Here is a 16,590-nt window from a genome sequence, read left to right as displayed (position 1 = left end):
TATCTGTTATACACTGACTTGCCAACTCAACATCAATTTGTTTACTGACTCTCTCTTTTTGGTATTCCCTGTAGAACAATCTCACTGAAAGGTATCCACTTGATTGATGTAGTGAAACTCAGCTTTTCAGTAGCATTTCCTGTGTGGACAAGCATTTAAAAGATGTGTATACTGTCCTGACAAAGAAGTAAGCAAATATCCAAGCTTTCCACAAAATAAGGAACTTTCTGAACAATAAATGTGAATACTCCAGAGAAATTAATGTGTGTTCTTTGTTCCCTATGCACATGATTCAAAACCAGCATTTACATTCATCTACAATACAGTGATCATCCAGGAGCCAATTCTTGTCCAAGACTTATTGCACTGGATCTGCTCTATTCAGAAAAAGAAGAAATTGCAAGAATGCATTTTAAAATTAATAAAATCCTGACTACTTAGTGCAATTCTCCTGAGGGATATATCTATGTTAACGTTTTAGCTGTTGTTAAAGTGACTCTCTCAGAAGTGGAACCACGAAACCTGATGCATTCTAATTTTCTGAAAGCTTGATAGGATAAGCTAAATACTAAGATATATTGTTAGTATAGATGAAGTGTAATGGAGCACTTTCCCATAGTAAAGTCTTACACCCATATTCTTTGATATCAACTAACCTATTCTTTGTTGTCACTAACATTCATATCTGCCATTTCCCTATTGATTACTACAATTTTGCAGACTGCTGGATGAAGCAGTTCAATTCAATTACACCACTTCCTCTTCAGGAAAAGAGTGCAGTAAAATAGCAGTGTGCTATAAGTTATAGACCTTCTGGAGAAAGGCTGCATGCAAATTTTAAAAACATACGTCATCATTTACATGTATGTATGTAAAGTTTGTTCCTTTTATACTGTAAAATTATGAAAAGTAGATCTGGTACTGAATTTTTAAGCAAATGAGGAGTCCTTCTGCATCCCACTTAAAAAATCCATCTCAAAATACATACATGATGTTCACTATGAAAATAAGCTTGAAATTTTTTATAGATTAAAATATCATTCAAACATAAATTTACAAATCAGTAATTCTCATCAGAGAATATCAAAGACTATGTTTTGCTGTCACTGAATGCAAAGACATCAAAGATTTTTTTTCAAGTAAAATGAAGTAATTTCTTCTCTGACCCATATTACATTAATGAAAAATTTCATTTGAAATTAGAATGGTAAATGATATTAATCATCTGATAAACTTCATAACACTGTAGGAAACAACAGCTTGACAAAATGGAAAAAAGCACTGCATATTTAAAGATCAAATATAACACTTTGGTTACAGACAAAAACAGACTGAAAGTGTAAAATCATTGATGTGTTATTTTCATTTGACTTTGACTTTTCTCTAGTCCAAGCCTAGTAAACTTTGCTTTAATAGACACAAATTGTTTTTCTCAGAGTCTTACCTGGAATTGACTTCTTTTTCTCTCTTTTGTGTCTTTAGATCTAGATTCAAAAAATCACTTAAACACCTAATTCATACTGAGATCAAAAGGAACTTATTAATAAAAATAACCAGTAAGATATAGGAAATAGTTCCATCTTTAGATTTTCAAGTTTTACAAATAGTTTAACAGACAAAAACTGACCTGCATTAAGTAAAAACATTATAACTAAGAAGGAAACAAAAAGTAATTTAAGAATTTAAGACGAGGTCAGAAAGAAAAAAGTATTTGTCTTTTCCACAAATTTCTGAACCAGACATTATTCTGGCAACATTTCAGCAATAATACTGTAGATTCTCCCCAAGTTATATACAAATTAAGACTATGAGTCATCTGCTACACTCAACAAAAAGGTCCAGGAAACAAGACTGTATTTATGCATACCATCTGTTAGCATGCAGCCTGGAATTGTTTTGGCCTGTCCTAAGAAATCACCTCCCAAATGATACATGGTCTGTGCCTAAGATAATTTAGACCATAGCTCAGGAGAGGCCAAATGCATGCCAAGATTGTTCCTAACATGTTCTGTCATGTTTGTGAATGATCATCCAGTTTTGCAGGAAGAGTTCAGTCCTATGAATTTGTGTTTAAAATGGTCCTAAACTGTTTTTTATAATATTTACTACTATAAATATAGACTGTATATAAATACAGTATTTAGATATAATATATGTATATATTACATATATATACACATATATATCTATATGTATATATATAGTATATACTATAAATGTAAACTGTAAGAGTTCAAGACAGACACATATAATGGATATGGAGCAATATACTCAGGAAAGATTTCTCTATGTAATTTGCGTTACTGTTGAATAAAGTCTGTAGTTAACTGAATGGTCTGGGGCAGTCACCAGGGTCGACAGGGGCCCCTTGGCCCCTGGGAAACCATGGCAACAAATGACCTGAAGATAAGGGAGAAGAACAGGATAGACCAAATAAGGAGGAAACAAGAGGTGCCACATGTCCATTGGTCAGAGATAATAGTAGTAGCCCTAAGGCATGGGGAAAGTTTTAAGAAGGGTGCGCTCCTTGCAATTAACGCCATTTTGCCGCTCACCATATTGGTGTCATGAAAAGCCTGCGAAACTGGCCGGGGCTGTCGGAACACTTTCACAAGGAGACTTCAGTCAGGGTCGCCGAAACAAAGGCGACAAAAGTCTTTTTATATATTTCATTTCAGTCTCTAAGCAATGAACTTAAAAACTATTACTTCATAATACTGGGTCAAAAATTATGAATTTTTTAAACATTTTTTAAGATACTGTTAACCAAGTATCCTTGCTTTAAACATTTCTTCTAAATGCTTCAGGTGCTGCAATAATAGTCGTAACTTAAATCAGTATCACAGTTTTGTAAATCCACATTCTTTTTAGAAGATGACAGCATAAAAATGTTTGCATCCTGAAGTTGTTATCACAGAATCACAGAATTGTAGGGGTTGGAAGGGACCTCCAGAGATCATCGAGTCCAACCCCCCTGCCAAAGCAGGTTCCCTACAGTAGGTCGCACAGGTAGGCGTCCAGGCAGGTCTTGAACATCTCCAGAGAAGGAGACTCCACCATCTCCCTGGGCAGCCTGTTCCAGTGCTCCGTCACCCTCACTGTAAAGAAGTTCTTGCGCATGTTTGTGTGGAACTTCCTATGCTGCAGTTTCCAGCCGTTTCCCCTTGTCCTGTCTCCACTCACCACTGAAAAGAGTCCGGCCTCACCATTCTGCCCCCCACACCTTAGATATTTATAGACCTGGATCAGGTCCCCTCTCAGTCTCCTTTTCTCAAGGCTGAACAGACCCAGTTCACTCAGCCTTTCTTCATAGGGGAGATGCTCCAGGCCCTTCACCATCTTCGTGGCCCTCCGCTGGACTCTTTCCAAGAGATCCCTGTCTTTTTTGTACTGGGGAGCCCAGAACTGGACGCAGTACTCCAGATGAGGTCTTACCAGGGCAGAGTAGAGGGGGAGGATCACCTCCTTTGACCTGCTGGCCACGCTCTTTTTAATGCACCCCAGAATGCCATTGGCCTTTTTGGCCACAAGGGCAGACTGCTGGCTCATGGCCAACCTGTCGTCCACCAGGACACCCAGGTCCCTTTCCGCAGAGCTCCCCTCCAGCAGCTCATCCCCCAACCTGTACTGGTGCATGGAATTATTCCTCCCCAGATGCAAGACTCTACACTTGCTTTTGTTAAACCTCATCCGGTTTTTTTCTGCCCAGCTCTCCAGCCTATCCAGGTCTTGCTGAATGGCAACACAGCCTTCAGGCGTGTCAGCCAATCCTCCCAACTTCGTATCATCGGCAAACTTGCTGAGGGTGGCCATTATCCCCTCATCAAGGTCATTGATGAAGATGTTGAACAAGACCGGACCCAGCACAGACCCCTGAGGAACACCGCTAGTTACAGGCCTCCAACCGGACTCTGCACCACCAACAACGACCCTCTGTGCTCTGCCAGTCAGCCAGTTCTCAACCCACCTCACTGTCCACTCATCTATCCCACACTTCCTCAGCTTTGTTATAAGGATGTCGTGGGGGACAGTATCAAATGCCTTGCTGAAATCAAGGTAGACTACATCCACTGCTCTCCCCCTATCTACCCAGCCAGAGACAACATCATAGAAGGCTACCAGGTTGGTCAAGCACGACCTCCCCCTTGTGAACCCGTGCTGACTACTCCTGATAACCTCCTCTTCTTCCAGTTGTCTGGAGATGACATCCAGTACAAGCTGTTCCATTACCTTTCCAGGGACAGAGGTGAGGCTGACTGGCCTATAATTGCCTGGGTCTTCCTTCTTGCCCTTTTTGAAGACCGGGGTGACGTTGGCTATCTTCCAGTCTTCAGGCACCTCCCCCGTCTTCCAAGACTTCTCAAAGATGACAGAAGGCGGTTCAGCAATCACCTCTGCCAGCTCCCTCAGCACCCGTGGATGAATCCCATCGGGTCCCATGGATTTGTGAACATTGGTGTTGCCTAGGCGCTCCCGGACCACCTCTTCCCTGACAGAAGGGGGGTTTTCCATTCCCCAGATCCTCTCACTAACCTCCAGGGTCTCAGATTCCCGAGGGGGAGCTTTTTCACTGAAGACAGAAGCAAAGAAGGCATTCAGTATCTCCGCCTTCTCAGCATCCCCCATTACCAGAACACCCCCGTCACTTAGCAGGGGAGCCACATTCTCCCTAGTCTTCCTTTTACTCTTAATGTACTTGAAAAAACCTTTTTTATTATCCTTTATCCCCTTTGCCAGATTTAATTCCAGGCGGGCTTTAGCCTTCCTTGTCGCATCCCTGAATATATCGCAATATGTCGCATTCTGAAAATTCTGGCATCTAAAAATGTCAAGTTTACCACAAACTTCCAACAAATTATGCAAAGAATGCAAACACATTAGTGGTGTATGCATCAAAAGCCTGCACCTGTCACCCTAATTTAATTTAAAAACTGTCACAATTACAAATCACAATCACAAAATTTGAAAAAAAATGAATAAATACAAGTTGTGCAACAGACAACACAGCAACATCTTCCCTACTTGTGGAATAAAATGTACTCAATCTCTTATAGAATTGAGAATAAGGAGTACTACTAGCAAAGCAAAATAGTGTATTATGTTTGTTGACTGTTAATTTTACTTTTATTTTTAGAAATCAAGCTTTCACAATCACCAGCTTAATTTTTACAATACTGATTTTTGCTGTGAACGACCAATTCAGTCTTTCTAAACATTACATTTACAAACAAAGACCACTGAGCTATTTTGGCCACAGTACAACTCACACTTGCAAGCCAAAATGTGAACCTTTTCTATGATGATAGATGAATGAATATTTATGATTTGGAAGAGATTTTTCTATTTTTGTATTCATTTTAATGCCAATATATATGAAAAGAAACTCTTCATATCATTTCACCCAATCATCTAAAATAAGACAAGAATTCCCCACAGTGTTAGTTAAGGCAGTTAGTTTTATCATGAGATTTGAAGTATTTGCATTATTCTAATTTGCATATCTAGATAATTTTTAATTGCAGTCATGCTGAAGTTTATACACTGAAGAAAATTGTCTTGTGCTTAAACAGTAACCAGAAATTGTACAAGATTCATTTTACATACTTATAGCTGCTAAGCATCCAGAACAAGGTACCCATGCAGCCTTCTCTGTGGTCAGTGGGAAAAAATCTGGAAATCTTCAGGACACTGTCCATCTAGGACAGTTACTTAAGGTAGTTTGGAAGATCAACTTTGTAGTATGCTTTAGCTTTTTTTTTCCAGTCCCAAACAAAAGAGAGGCTAAATGACTAACTGAAAAGAGAGAAGATATCTACATTTTGGAGTGAGGAGAAGCCTGCCCTATATATTTCTTTGTCATAGTTATTTTCATTTTACGATGCCAGGCTTTGTTTTACAAGTCTTACATCTATGAAAGAATAACAAAAACCTTTTGCTATACATTTTACTTATGTAGTGAAACTAGCTACATTAGTAGTTGACAATGCTATTAAAATAGTTCTTGTGTAATGCAATCTTGTGTAAGAAAATTTAATATTGAAATTTAATACGCAGTAACAAGAGGCTTTTAATGCTTCCATCACTTAATTTCCATAAATGTAAAGATAAAAACTATTATCGCAAACCATATTGTATTACAGCCCCAATCTCTGTAGGCTCTGATAAGTTTACCGCAAGATTTTTTCTACTAAAAGTTACAAATTCAATATAACAAAATAATTCTTTATTTATAAAAGGAAAATTGAAAATCTGAAGATCAGACCAAGAGTCTTGATAGTTTACAGTGTTAATAAATCAATTTAGAGTATTTACAAATTAAGATCTATCTTGTAAATAAGCCTAGCAACATATTATTAGCTGAATAGGAATGAAAAAGAAAAGGCCTCAATATTGTTTATGAGATATGACTTATAGATTTCCTTTAATCCTCCTTTCAGTTTTGATTATTTGATTTAAAAAGCCAGTCACAGACAACATGAAATCATCTTCATCAAATCATCATGAAGAGATAGGTGTACAAAAAAAAAAAAAACAACAAACAACCTTAATTTCATTCAATGAATGAAAAAGCACTTGAACAGTAACTACTTAGATAGATAGAATTTCAAGCATTAAAGAAATTATACTCAGACCTCCTCTGTCAGGTAAAGTAAAAGAAGTACTAGGTAGTCTTCCAAATACATGACAGAAAATATCTGATGTTAGTGATCCTTCCTTATAAATCTTCCTTTAGAGATATGTCTTTCTTTTTTAGAAAGTGAAACTGTATTACAGTACATGAAGTTTCAAGCAGATGTGTCATAAAGAAATATTTTAAGAATTTTTGCATATTCCTTGCACAAGGAAGTTAAACATCTCCAGAGTAAAAAATTAATAAATATAAAAAATACTTAAAAAAAAAAACAAAAAAAAACAGAAAAAAAAAAAACAAAAAAAAGTGAGAGGTAGAGGTGAGGAGATAGTAAAAGCAAAAGAAAGAAGGGAATAACAGTTTCTGTCTTACTATTGGCCTTCTGTTGAACAAGAGTCAGAATTCTTCAAAGATCAAGAAAGCCAAGTCTTCATAGGTCTTCAGGGCATTTTCTGTATTTTATTGATCATTGAGGGGAATCAGATTTCAATTCTCAAATGAAAAGAGACTATTCAGATACAAATCTTTCAAGACAAGCAATACTAAATCCTTTGATAATTTTCAAAATGCTTAGTTTCTCACCAGAATAAGAATTTGCTAGAAGTGTGTATTAATATAATTAAAGCTGTCATGCTCATCTCTAATCACAGTGATTGACAATAAAATTCACCTTATCTGGACTTTGGTTTCCAATTACATTCGAATATCTATTCTGAAAATGTAAGCCAGTGGCAGCATAAATGAACATATTACTTATCTTCATCACCATTCACATGAATGACTTCTGATTTTGGCTTTATAGTATCTTGTATGATGCTGTGTTTTGGACTCATAATGAAAATAGTATTGATAATGCATCAATATTTGGTTGTTGCAGAGCAGGGTTTATGCAAAATAAAGGAAGTGAAAATGGTGAGCAAATTAAAAGACTGCATACTATATCTGAACTAAAAAAAGAGCAAACTAAGAAATACATTGCTTCTTTTTGATCCAAAATATGAATGGACAGATTACTAGGCTACCATGATTACACATATCATGACTTCATATAATTTTTGTAAATATCCAAAATCTATATTGTACAGATTAAGAATATTGAATACATTAAATACACATTGATTTAATGTGTGAATACTGAAAAATGTTTAAAAGGCATCCATATCAAATGTAGCTTATGTAATTATAACCATAGGTGCATTGCAAGAATAGTTTAAGTGATCTCGACAAGCATTCTGTTCAAAGCAGTGAAAAATCTGGAGAAGAAATTCATCTGTATAATAGGACTCTAGGTGATGTCCAGGGCGATTCTGGCACTGGAAATATTTCTCATACACAAGGCAATGCTAATGCAGTTGGACAATAGCACAGTAGTATCATATATAAACTGACAAGGTGGAACTGAGAGTTCACCTCTGCTAATGAATAGAGGTTTTCGGGCTGCTTCAGCAGGCAGGAACTAACACTGATGGTTGCTCATATGGCAGGATCTCACACAAGACTGGCTAAACTGAGAAACAGTTCACTCTGGTGAACGGTTTTAGAATCACATTCCTGGAATGAATCATAGATCAAATCTGCAAACTTTAACAGCTACTTGGTGATAGATTTATTTGGTTTGAAGAACAAGACTATGTATTTTTTTCAGGCGAAGACAGTTAAAAGTGTTCTCAGATGTATTCTCAATTTTCTAAACAAATTCTAACTCTGAAATCTGTCTTTTAAAGAGAATTTTTGAAGAATGTTTGGAATTAAAGGATCAGCTACAGTGCAGTCTAAGGGTATGATCTGAGGACAGGCACAAAGAGAAAAAACTGAAAAGGGATGTGAAATGGCAAGTGTTCTTGCCCTGCCCCCTGGGAAAAAGCAGCAGAAGGAAAGACACATGCTAAAGCAAGGTAGCAATTAGGTTATCTATTTTCAAGAAGGAAAAAGCCTAAACTTATGATCAGAACCAAGCATTAAGTCACTCTCTTACAACTGATCCTGTCAGTGCCATTACAGTCCCAGAAGAGGGCAGAAAATGAAGTCTGTCAAGTACATAGAAAGAAATAAAACATCTAAAGTTATTCTACAGTAGTACATAAAGACAACTTACACTCTAGATGTTGATACCTTTAATTATCTGATGTAATCACATTGCCTTTGATTTTTTTTAACCTCATACCTCAAAACTTCCAGGCAACACAAATCACTTCCCAAAAGGTGTTGACTTACAGGTGCTGTCATGTTAGTGTGCTGTAAGATCACCCTACTGCAGAACAGGACACTGTGCTCTTCACACATTGTTTCTAGCATTTAGCATCGACAGAAGTTATCCTCACAACTAAAAGTAGTGAGTACTGATTCAAAGGGGAAAATCCCTACTTTTCTTGTTTTCAGTGGCATCAGTATATATTTTCCAAAGTGGAATGAGTTTCTCTTGACTACAAAGTGAGTTTTCAAATCTCAAGATCATGACATTTCTCTAAATCAAGTACGTTTAATAAAATGTTTGTCTTTTAATGATAATAAATCTTAACACAATTCAGAATTCACAATGCCCTCTGAATAATATTTGTTTATCATTATGATTGACTTTCTAAGAATTAGTGTGTAGTTGGTCTTTTTCTTTCTCTCTTTTTTTTTTCTCCTGGGCTCCTATTTCTTGTATCCTATGTTTCTATTCAGTTGGAATTTAGATCTTGCTAGATCTAAAATACCTTACAAACTGAGAATGATCAGTATTATTCAGATAAACACCATGATTTGTCTACAGTATGGATTATATTATGCATATTTTTTAAGAAAATGCTGAAAAGCATTTGTATGTGCCTCACTGGTTTCTAAGAGCTGTAGCTGGAGACAAGTGTAAATGATAAATATGAATCTTGTGATTTCAGAACATAGATCTTTATGAATACTATATGTTGTCCGGCAACTCACTGAGGATACTTGCTGTCTGCATACAGTGCATAAGGCAGCATAAACCTTTGCTGAACTGAAGAGCTACCTAGTTCCTATTTTAATCTTTCTTAGTCCATAGAGCAGGAGCAAGGCAAAAATGTACAGGGAATAAGAATAGGAAAAGGAGAAAGGCAAGGGGAGAGACAAGAACATGGACAAAGGCAATGGTGGGAAGGTAGTGGCATTCTTTTGCTTCTGCTCTAACAGAAAACTGGCAGCCAAACATATGATCTTACTTATTGCAGAAACATTAACAACCCCACAGCGAGGGAAAATGTCAAGACAGCATAAAAAATTTGAATCACCTTCTCCCAGTACCTAGACAGTTTTGTTGGAAGGAGTCTCTTTATATGAATTACTTCTCCTTTCTTTCCCCAGGCTCCAAAGAAAGATCATTCAACTCAAAGAAATTAGTGGTATGAAAATCTGACCATCAGAATTCAAATGCACTGCTGCTGTTATGGTCTGTCCTAAGGTACCATCTAACCTACCTAGCTTCCTTGATCTTATGAAGAATTCAGTGAGACACAGGTGTTTTGAGGTCTCTGAAAAAAGCCTCAGTCTCATTCTCACAGACTCAGTCATTGCAGATTTTGTTCTTATTAGTGTCTGGAGTGACCACAGACCTTGCTTTACAGGTTTTCACCATCGGCTGATTTTTTTTTTTTTTTTTTTTTTCCATAAAGAAGTAGTGGCTAACTGAAGAAGTGTTCCAATAAAGAGGCAATAATCATAGGAAAAGGAGAATTCATTTCAACCATATATGTTTCTAGTAAATATGTCCAAAATATGATAGCAGAAGAGAAAAAAAAAAAAGTGACACGATACTTGTACCCAATTCCATTCTTGCACAATGTGTTTTCATGCATAAGAACAAATCTGCATGCTTTACATTAAAATGTGGCTTTAGAGAAAAGTGAAACTATTTTAAAGCAAACTGAGTGATTACCTGTGGTATTGCTACCAATTATTTTTTATCCATTGTCCAGAATGACACATAAGGGCTGAGGCTCAAAAACTTTTTTTCATTCATCACTGTCAGCCAATAGATATTTGAAAATCTCAGAAGTGGTTTTCTTTCATCTCTGACTAGCAGCAATTCCACAAAATGATTGACATGCACTGTTAAACTTGATAATATATTATTTGCAATATTCAACTAAAAGTTCTGTGTGTGCATACTTCAAAGTGTCCACATATGCATGCTTATTTGTTAAACAGAAAAACAACATTTGCCTATTGTAATGTTCAAACAGGTTTAAAAAACCAACTGAGGCTATACTGGCTTCATGCATAGTATTGCCAATGTCATTATATATGAACGGCATTCATGCCTTTGTTTTTTCTGCTATTCTTTCATTAATTTCACAGGTTGTCTGTCACTTGTACTTCAGATGTAAGCAGTGGGAAAATTTCCCCACAACCTCGTCTTTCAGTCTTTAGAGACTATTTGGGGGAATTTGCAATGCTAGCAAAAACCAGATCTTCGTTCTATTTAACAGCGGAGAATTTGGAAGAGGAAGGTAGGTCCTTAGCTCTTAACTATTGTCCCCAAATATTTCCTGAGGGAGGTGGTAAAAAAAAATGGCTAGGGCAAAAAGCAGAAAAAAGCTTGACATGGATCAGCAGTGTGGATCTTTGTGGAGAAGACACAGTGCAAGAAGTAACAGAGGATTCTGTAGATAAGCAGAGCTTAAGTATAAAAATGGGTTCTGAAGAAGAAAAGGAAAGAAACTGGGAAATACAAATGACAAAAAATATATGAGATTATACTAAGGTGCACAAGTTTGCTTTTCTAAATTAGTTCACTATCTGCCTTTCACCAAGTGATCATGAAAAATTTGTATTCTGTTAGTGTTTCAGCTTCCTTACCAGTAAAACAAAGATTTAAAATAAATGACTCTCATAAGCAACTTTAATTCATGATGCAGAAGCAATGACATGAGCCAAATGCTACTAGAGAAAGAAGAATTACTTTGATTTTACTATTTATTATGTAAATGTTAATTAATCTTAGTTCAGAAAAGTTCCACTGTACATGGTGCTTTATAGAAACATAGAAAAAAATTTGACACTGAGTGGTAGAGATTTAAAAAAAAAAAGAGAGAAAAACAAAGATCCATAGCAACTTCACAAAAGTAATCATAAAATTGTAGACCAACATAAACATGTGCTGTAGTATTTCTTTTCCGTATGTGAATAGAGCTGAGGTACAAACAGAAGCAGGGTGGAATTCACATTTTTCTTCTCACTATCAGAACTGTCAGTATAAAAGAAACAGACACTGTTTTTTTGAGAGGCTGAAGAGACCACAGAAAAACGAGGTAATGAAAAATCTGAACTTTTTTTTTTAATCAAAGCGCAGCTACTGTGAGAAAAGTATCTTTCATAAAAATAATAAGTTTTCATTTCATTCCAAAGAAGAAGGAAAGCAGGCTTCTGAAACATGCAAACTATCAACAGTCTAATTTCTAATTCCTATTTCCAAATCCTGGGAGCAACACAGGAACAGTCAAGACTCTTTTTCATTACCATTTTCCGGCTATAAGCATTTTGGAAAGCCTTGACACCAGCCGAAGCGGCCAAAAGAAAAGGGAAAAATGTAACTAAGAAAAATTCAGCAATCTGAGAAACATCAAAACATATATCAAGAGAGGAAAGAATCAGCTTCGCTGCATAGAATTTGCTTTCACATTTCCTTCTTTACAATTCTTGAATAATGCTAAGGACTTTTTTATTGTTTCCCAATGAAATATCCAGTCAGAAATATCCAGCTTTGTATAACTCATTCCTTTCTACACTCAGATTAGATAGCATTGTAAATTTCTTCCCCTTTCTGACTTCCTAAAGAAGTTGTAATATCACATTTCTGAGAACATGAGGAGCCAGATGATGATCTGAAGGACCTAATCAGCCTCAAAAGACACCATCCTCCTTTTTCATCAAAGGTATTTCTCAGGGATGTTTCATTCACAAGAGTAGCAGCATTGCAGAACGACAGAAAGGTTTAGGTTGGAAAGGACTTCTAGAGGTCATCTTTGTCCAGCCTTCACACCCAAGCAGGGACACCTACAACCAGTTGCCTAGAACCAGGTCCAGACAGATTTTGAATGCCTCCATGAAGGGAAACTCTGCAAGGTCTCTCAGCAAACCTCATATCAGTACAAACATAACAGTATGTTATGCCCCAGTGCTCTCTAAGATTGTAATGTTAGCAAGCAGTTATTTTGTTTTTCCTGATTCTCATTTATGTTCTTCTTCAAAAAATATTCTTTGGCTTTAGCGTCAGACAGCCTTGGCCAGGTTCCAAAGTTTTTTTAAAGAAAAAATTAAATGGACTTCTATTTAGATAATTTATGCAGAAATTACTGTCAGTTTCATAGGCAGCTACTGATCCTCACTGTGACTGGAACTAATAACTATTACCAAGATATGATAATTTCATTTAACATTAGGAAACCATCTGGTGCCTTCATTTCATGTTGTAACACAATGACACTGTTTTGCTCAATCCAGTCTCATTATAAGAAGACAAAGCAGCTAAGGAAAAACATACACACAGATGATAAATTTATCTCCTCAGACACCTTTGGGCAACCCCTCCAGAAAATATACTCCCATAGATTTTTAAAGTAGGAGGGAACCACTAAAATCTAATCTGAGCTAATGATGGCTATGTATGTCATTGAATAGGCTCTAAAAAAAGCTTGGGCTATGCTATATGTATTCTCTTCAGAATAGCTGATGGATGAATCCAGTCGACTACTCGATGAGTTCTACCACGGTTTAATTACTGACAGTCTTAAAAACTTGCACTTTATTTTTGGTCTAAATTTGCCTAATTTTAGCTTTGAAACACTGGATCTTGTTATGGCTTTTTTTTTTTTTTTTTTTTTTTTTTTTTCTGCTAGATTAAACAGTCATTTACCGTCAGAAGTCTCATTCTCTTTAAGGCACTTACAGAAGGTGATCAAGTCACTTCTTAACATTCTCTTCAGCAGATTAAATAGCACAATCATCTTTAGCCTTAAACTATAAAACTTTTCTTCCAGATCTACAGCTGTTCTTTGACTTTTTATGAATACCTTCTAATTTTAAACTTATTGTTGAACTGTGGTCACCAGAAAGGGACCAAATATTACATTAATAGTTTCCATAATGTCATATACAAAAGCAGTGTTTCTTCCTTCCCGATTCATTTGTTCATATAACAAACTAATATTTACTGTTTTAAGCCATCCTTCATCTGTTTGATAAAATAATCTGTTTGAAAAGCAATTTAAAACATTCTTATCCTAGTTTTCGTCCACAATGCAGGAAGAAATAGGCAACTGAAGCCTTTCTGTACTATCTATTTTTGGCGTCATTTCTGTACATTAAGACACTTTTCTGATTTATTTTTTATTTTTGTCTTCTTTGGTCACTTGCCTGTTCTTAAGGGTCTTTTTTATAATAATTTTATAGTAGTACCTATGAACTGCTAGTAGTATCTAGTACTATCTTTTAAGGCAATTTCCCTTCAAACTTGTTTTCTTTTCTCTAAGTAAGAAAATCACATTCCTGAAGTAATTTGTGTATAGAAAATACAAATTTACTTTGCAAACACAACAGTATAGACAGAGTAGAACTACAGTATTTTGTTTTCTGATATTTAAACCTTCTCAAGTAAAACTACCTAATTTTACCAGAAAGCTTACTGGAACAGATAGACACTTTTCTACTGTAGAAATATTTAATTTAATTTGATTATATTCCTTATACAGTTAGCTCTAGTAAAAAGCATTTACATCAAGCATGTTCCAATTTCCACTTGGAAACTGTTTCAGACACTGAATGAATCAAATGAGATTCTATTTATTTCTCTTTTGAGCATGATTTCATCTTATTGGCTGAAATACAAGAACAGTTGTGCCTACTTCTAATGCTTAAGTTTGGATACATTTTACTAGGTACAAAATTATACTAATTAATTTCCATACTTCTTAGATAAGATATTAAACTGATCAGAAAAAAAGTATTTGGAATAATTTATTTGCTAGCTGACCTTTCAGTGCATTTTTATCTTCCAAAATAATATCTACAACTTGTTCACACACAAAGTCTAAATATGTTTGTTCACTAAAGTAACCTTAATTTGGCCTAAAGTTTATAAGCAGAATAAAATCCAAAGTTTTTTTTTCTGGTTTCTCTTTCTCATTCATAACAAAGTAGGAGAATTCAGTATTATAATAAAGCAATATTAAATAATGTGATCTAATGCCATTGCTCTGTTAAGTTCAGGGTATTTCAAAGACATAAGTCTATGCACAATTCCTATTTTGATAGAATTCTCTCTCATTCACGACTACAATTTACGAGAAAAGCATAAAATATATCTAGCTAAATAAAAACAGAAGAAGAAAGAGAACAGTAAGAAAGAAACATGCAGAAAGAAAGTAGTATAGTGATATGTGGATGGAAAAACATACAAAGAAGAAAACATCATCTCTAAAAGAAAAGACAAATCACACACATTAAAAAAAAATGAAAAAGAGAGAATAAGACAGAAAGTTAAAGGTTAGAGGAAGGAAAACTAAGAGTTAGGAAGTTGCTTCTGGTAAAATTACTGCTGAAAAAATTATTGGCAAGTTAAAATTGCTTTCTGATATTTTAGAGTCCACAGTTTCATTCTCAGAAAGAACAAGTTCCAAGCCTTCTTCAGGACAAGAATGAAAATAAAACCCCATAGTATTTTCTGGTAATATACATTGTGTCATCTAAGTCCCGAGACTTAAATCATTTTCACACTTCAAAAAATCCAAGCTTATAAACTTTCTTTCAGTTATATTTCATTTAATTACTTGAAATATTTCCTGACATCTATAGACTTCTAATTGACTACTTACTTCTATTGACTTCCTCAGCTTCTTTTCTAAGAAGCATTCTGAGGAAAATACTGTGAACATTCCCAATGCATGCTAAAAGTTAAGCAGCCTAAAACATTCTGATACACTGAAGTTGATTTTAATTTCCAAGCAAAAGACGAGAGATCTATATATGTATATATTTTTTAATAAAACAGCGTACCCTTGGATAGCTTGTAAGGTTATAACAATAAATAGCGACTTTTTAGACACCTGACATCTGAGAGAAAAAAAAAAAAAAGAAAAGAAAAAAAAAAGAAGCAAACATCTCTGAATCTGTTTACACACTCTTCAATTTCTGGGCCAGCTTATATTTTGTACCTTATTTTGCCTAGTTTCAAATGCCAGTGCAACAGTCACCTCAAAGCTTTAAGTGAGAACATAATGTCCATCAAAACAGAATACATTACCAAAGAGCCTTCAAAAGATTTTTCTTTATCCAGCTTCTTATATCCATAGAGAAGTCCAGTTGCTTGAGCAAAGACAAAATATGATGCTACTGAAATGATACTTCAAATCCTGTTCCAAAAAAACTCATTCTCACAGGAGAACTATCCAAGCAAAGTGTTCATGTTTGTTCACTTATTCTGTTACTATACATTAGATTCTTAAAGAAAAAATCATTAAAAAAACTTATTTTCCATGAGAGATTTTTCATTTGCTTCATTTGCTATCTTGTAAACCCTAAGAAAAGAGATTTTCAGTTGCTTTTTGCTTGCGGGGAAATAATTTCCTTTGCTAAACCTCAGCAGGCTTCACAGATCTTTCCTTCCACAGTTGTGATATGTTACCTTTTCAAACAGAATGTAAAGCTTACCTTAAAGAAAGTCATGGTTGCTCCATCTTCAACTGCCCCATACTCTATCTTTGTCTGCTTAGCCAAGTCATCAGCAGAATCAATAGGGGATTCCATACGTTCCACTGTCAGAAAGGCAGCTAGGTTAGCAGTGTACGAGGAAATGATGATAAGTGTGAAAAACCACCAAATGCCTCCCACTATCCTGGTGGAGAGGGCTTTGGGCATGAGCTCAGAACCTAATAAAAATCAGGGGAGAAAGGTGAAACCAGTGCACAGGAAACAATTAGTAAGTGTTCAACACTTTTTGCCACAGT

The 16,590-nt window shown here is 35.5% G+C and overlaps 1 protein-coding gene across 1 annotated transcript in view; it reads right to left on the bottom strand.

Moving 5' to 3' along the window:
- Positions 1-16,590, bottom strand: part of GRIK2 (glutamate ionotropic receptor kainate type subunit 2) — a 346,262-nt gene that overhangs the window by 67,187 nt on the left and 262,485 nt on the right. Inside the window, exon 13 of the mRNA XM_042881979.1 lies at positions 16,295-16,512. Within this exon, the coding sequence (XP_042737913.1) occupies positions 16,295-16,512 (218 nt within the window). The remainder of the gene's footprint in view (positions 1-16,294; positions 16,513-16,590) is intronic.

The sequence above is a fragment of the Lagopus leucura genome, unplaced genomic scaffold (genome assembly GCF_019238085.1).
Source record: "Lagopus leucura isolate 7727_CA_CO unplaced genomic scaffold, USGS_WTPT01 Super-Scaffold_73, whole genome shotgun sequence".
NCBI lineage: Eukaryota > Metazoa > Chordata > Aves > Galliformes > Phasianidae > Lagopus > Lagopus leucura.
The sequence above is the reverse complement of the archived record's forward strand: the minus strand, read 5'-3'. Positions and strand labels throughout refer to the sequence as shown.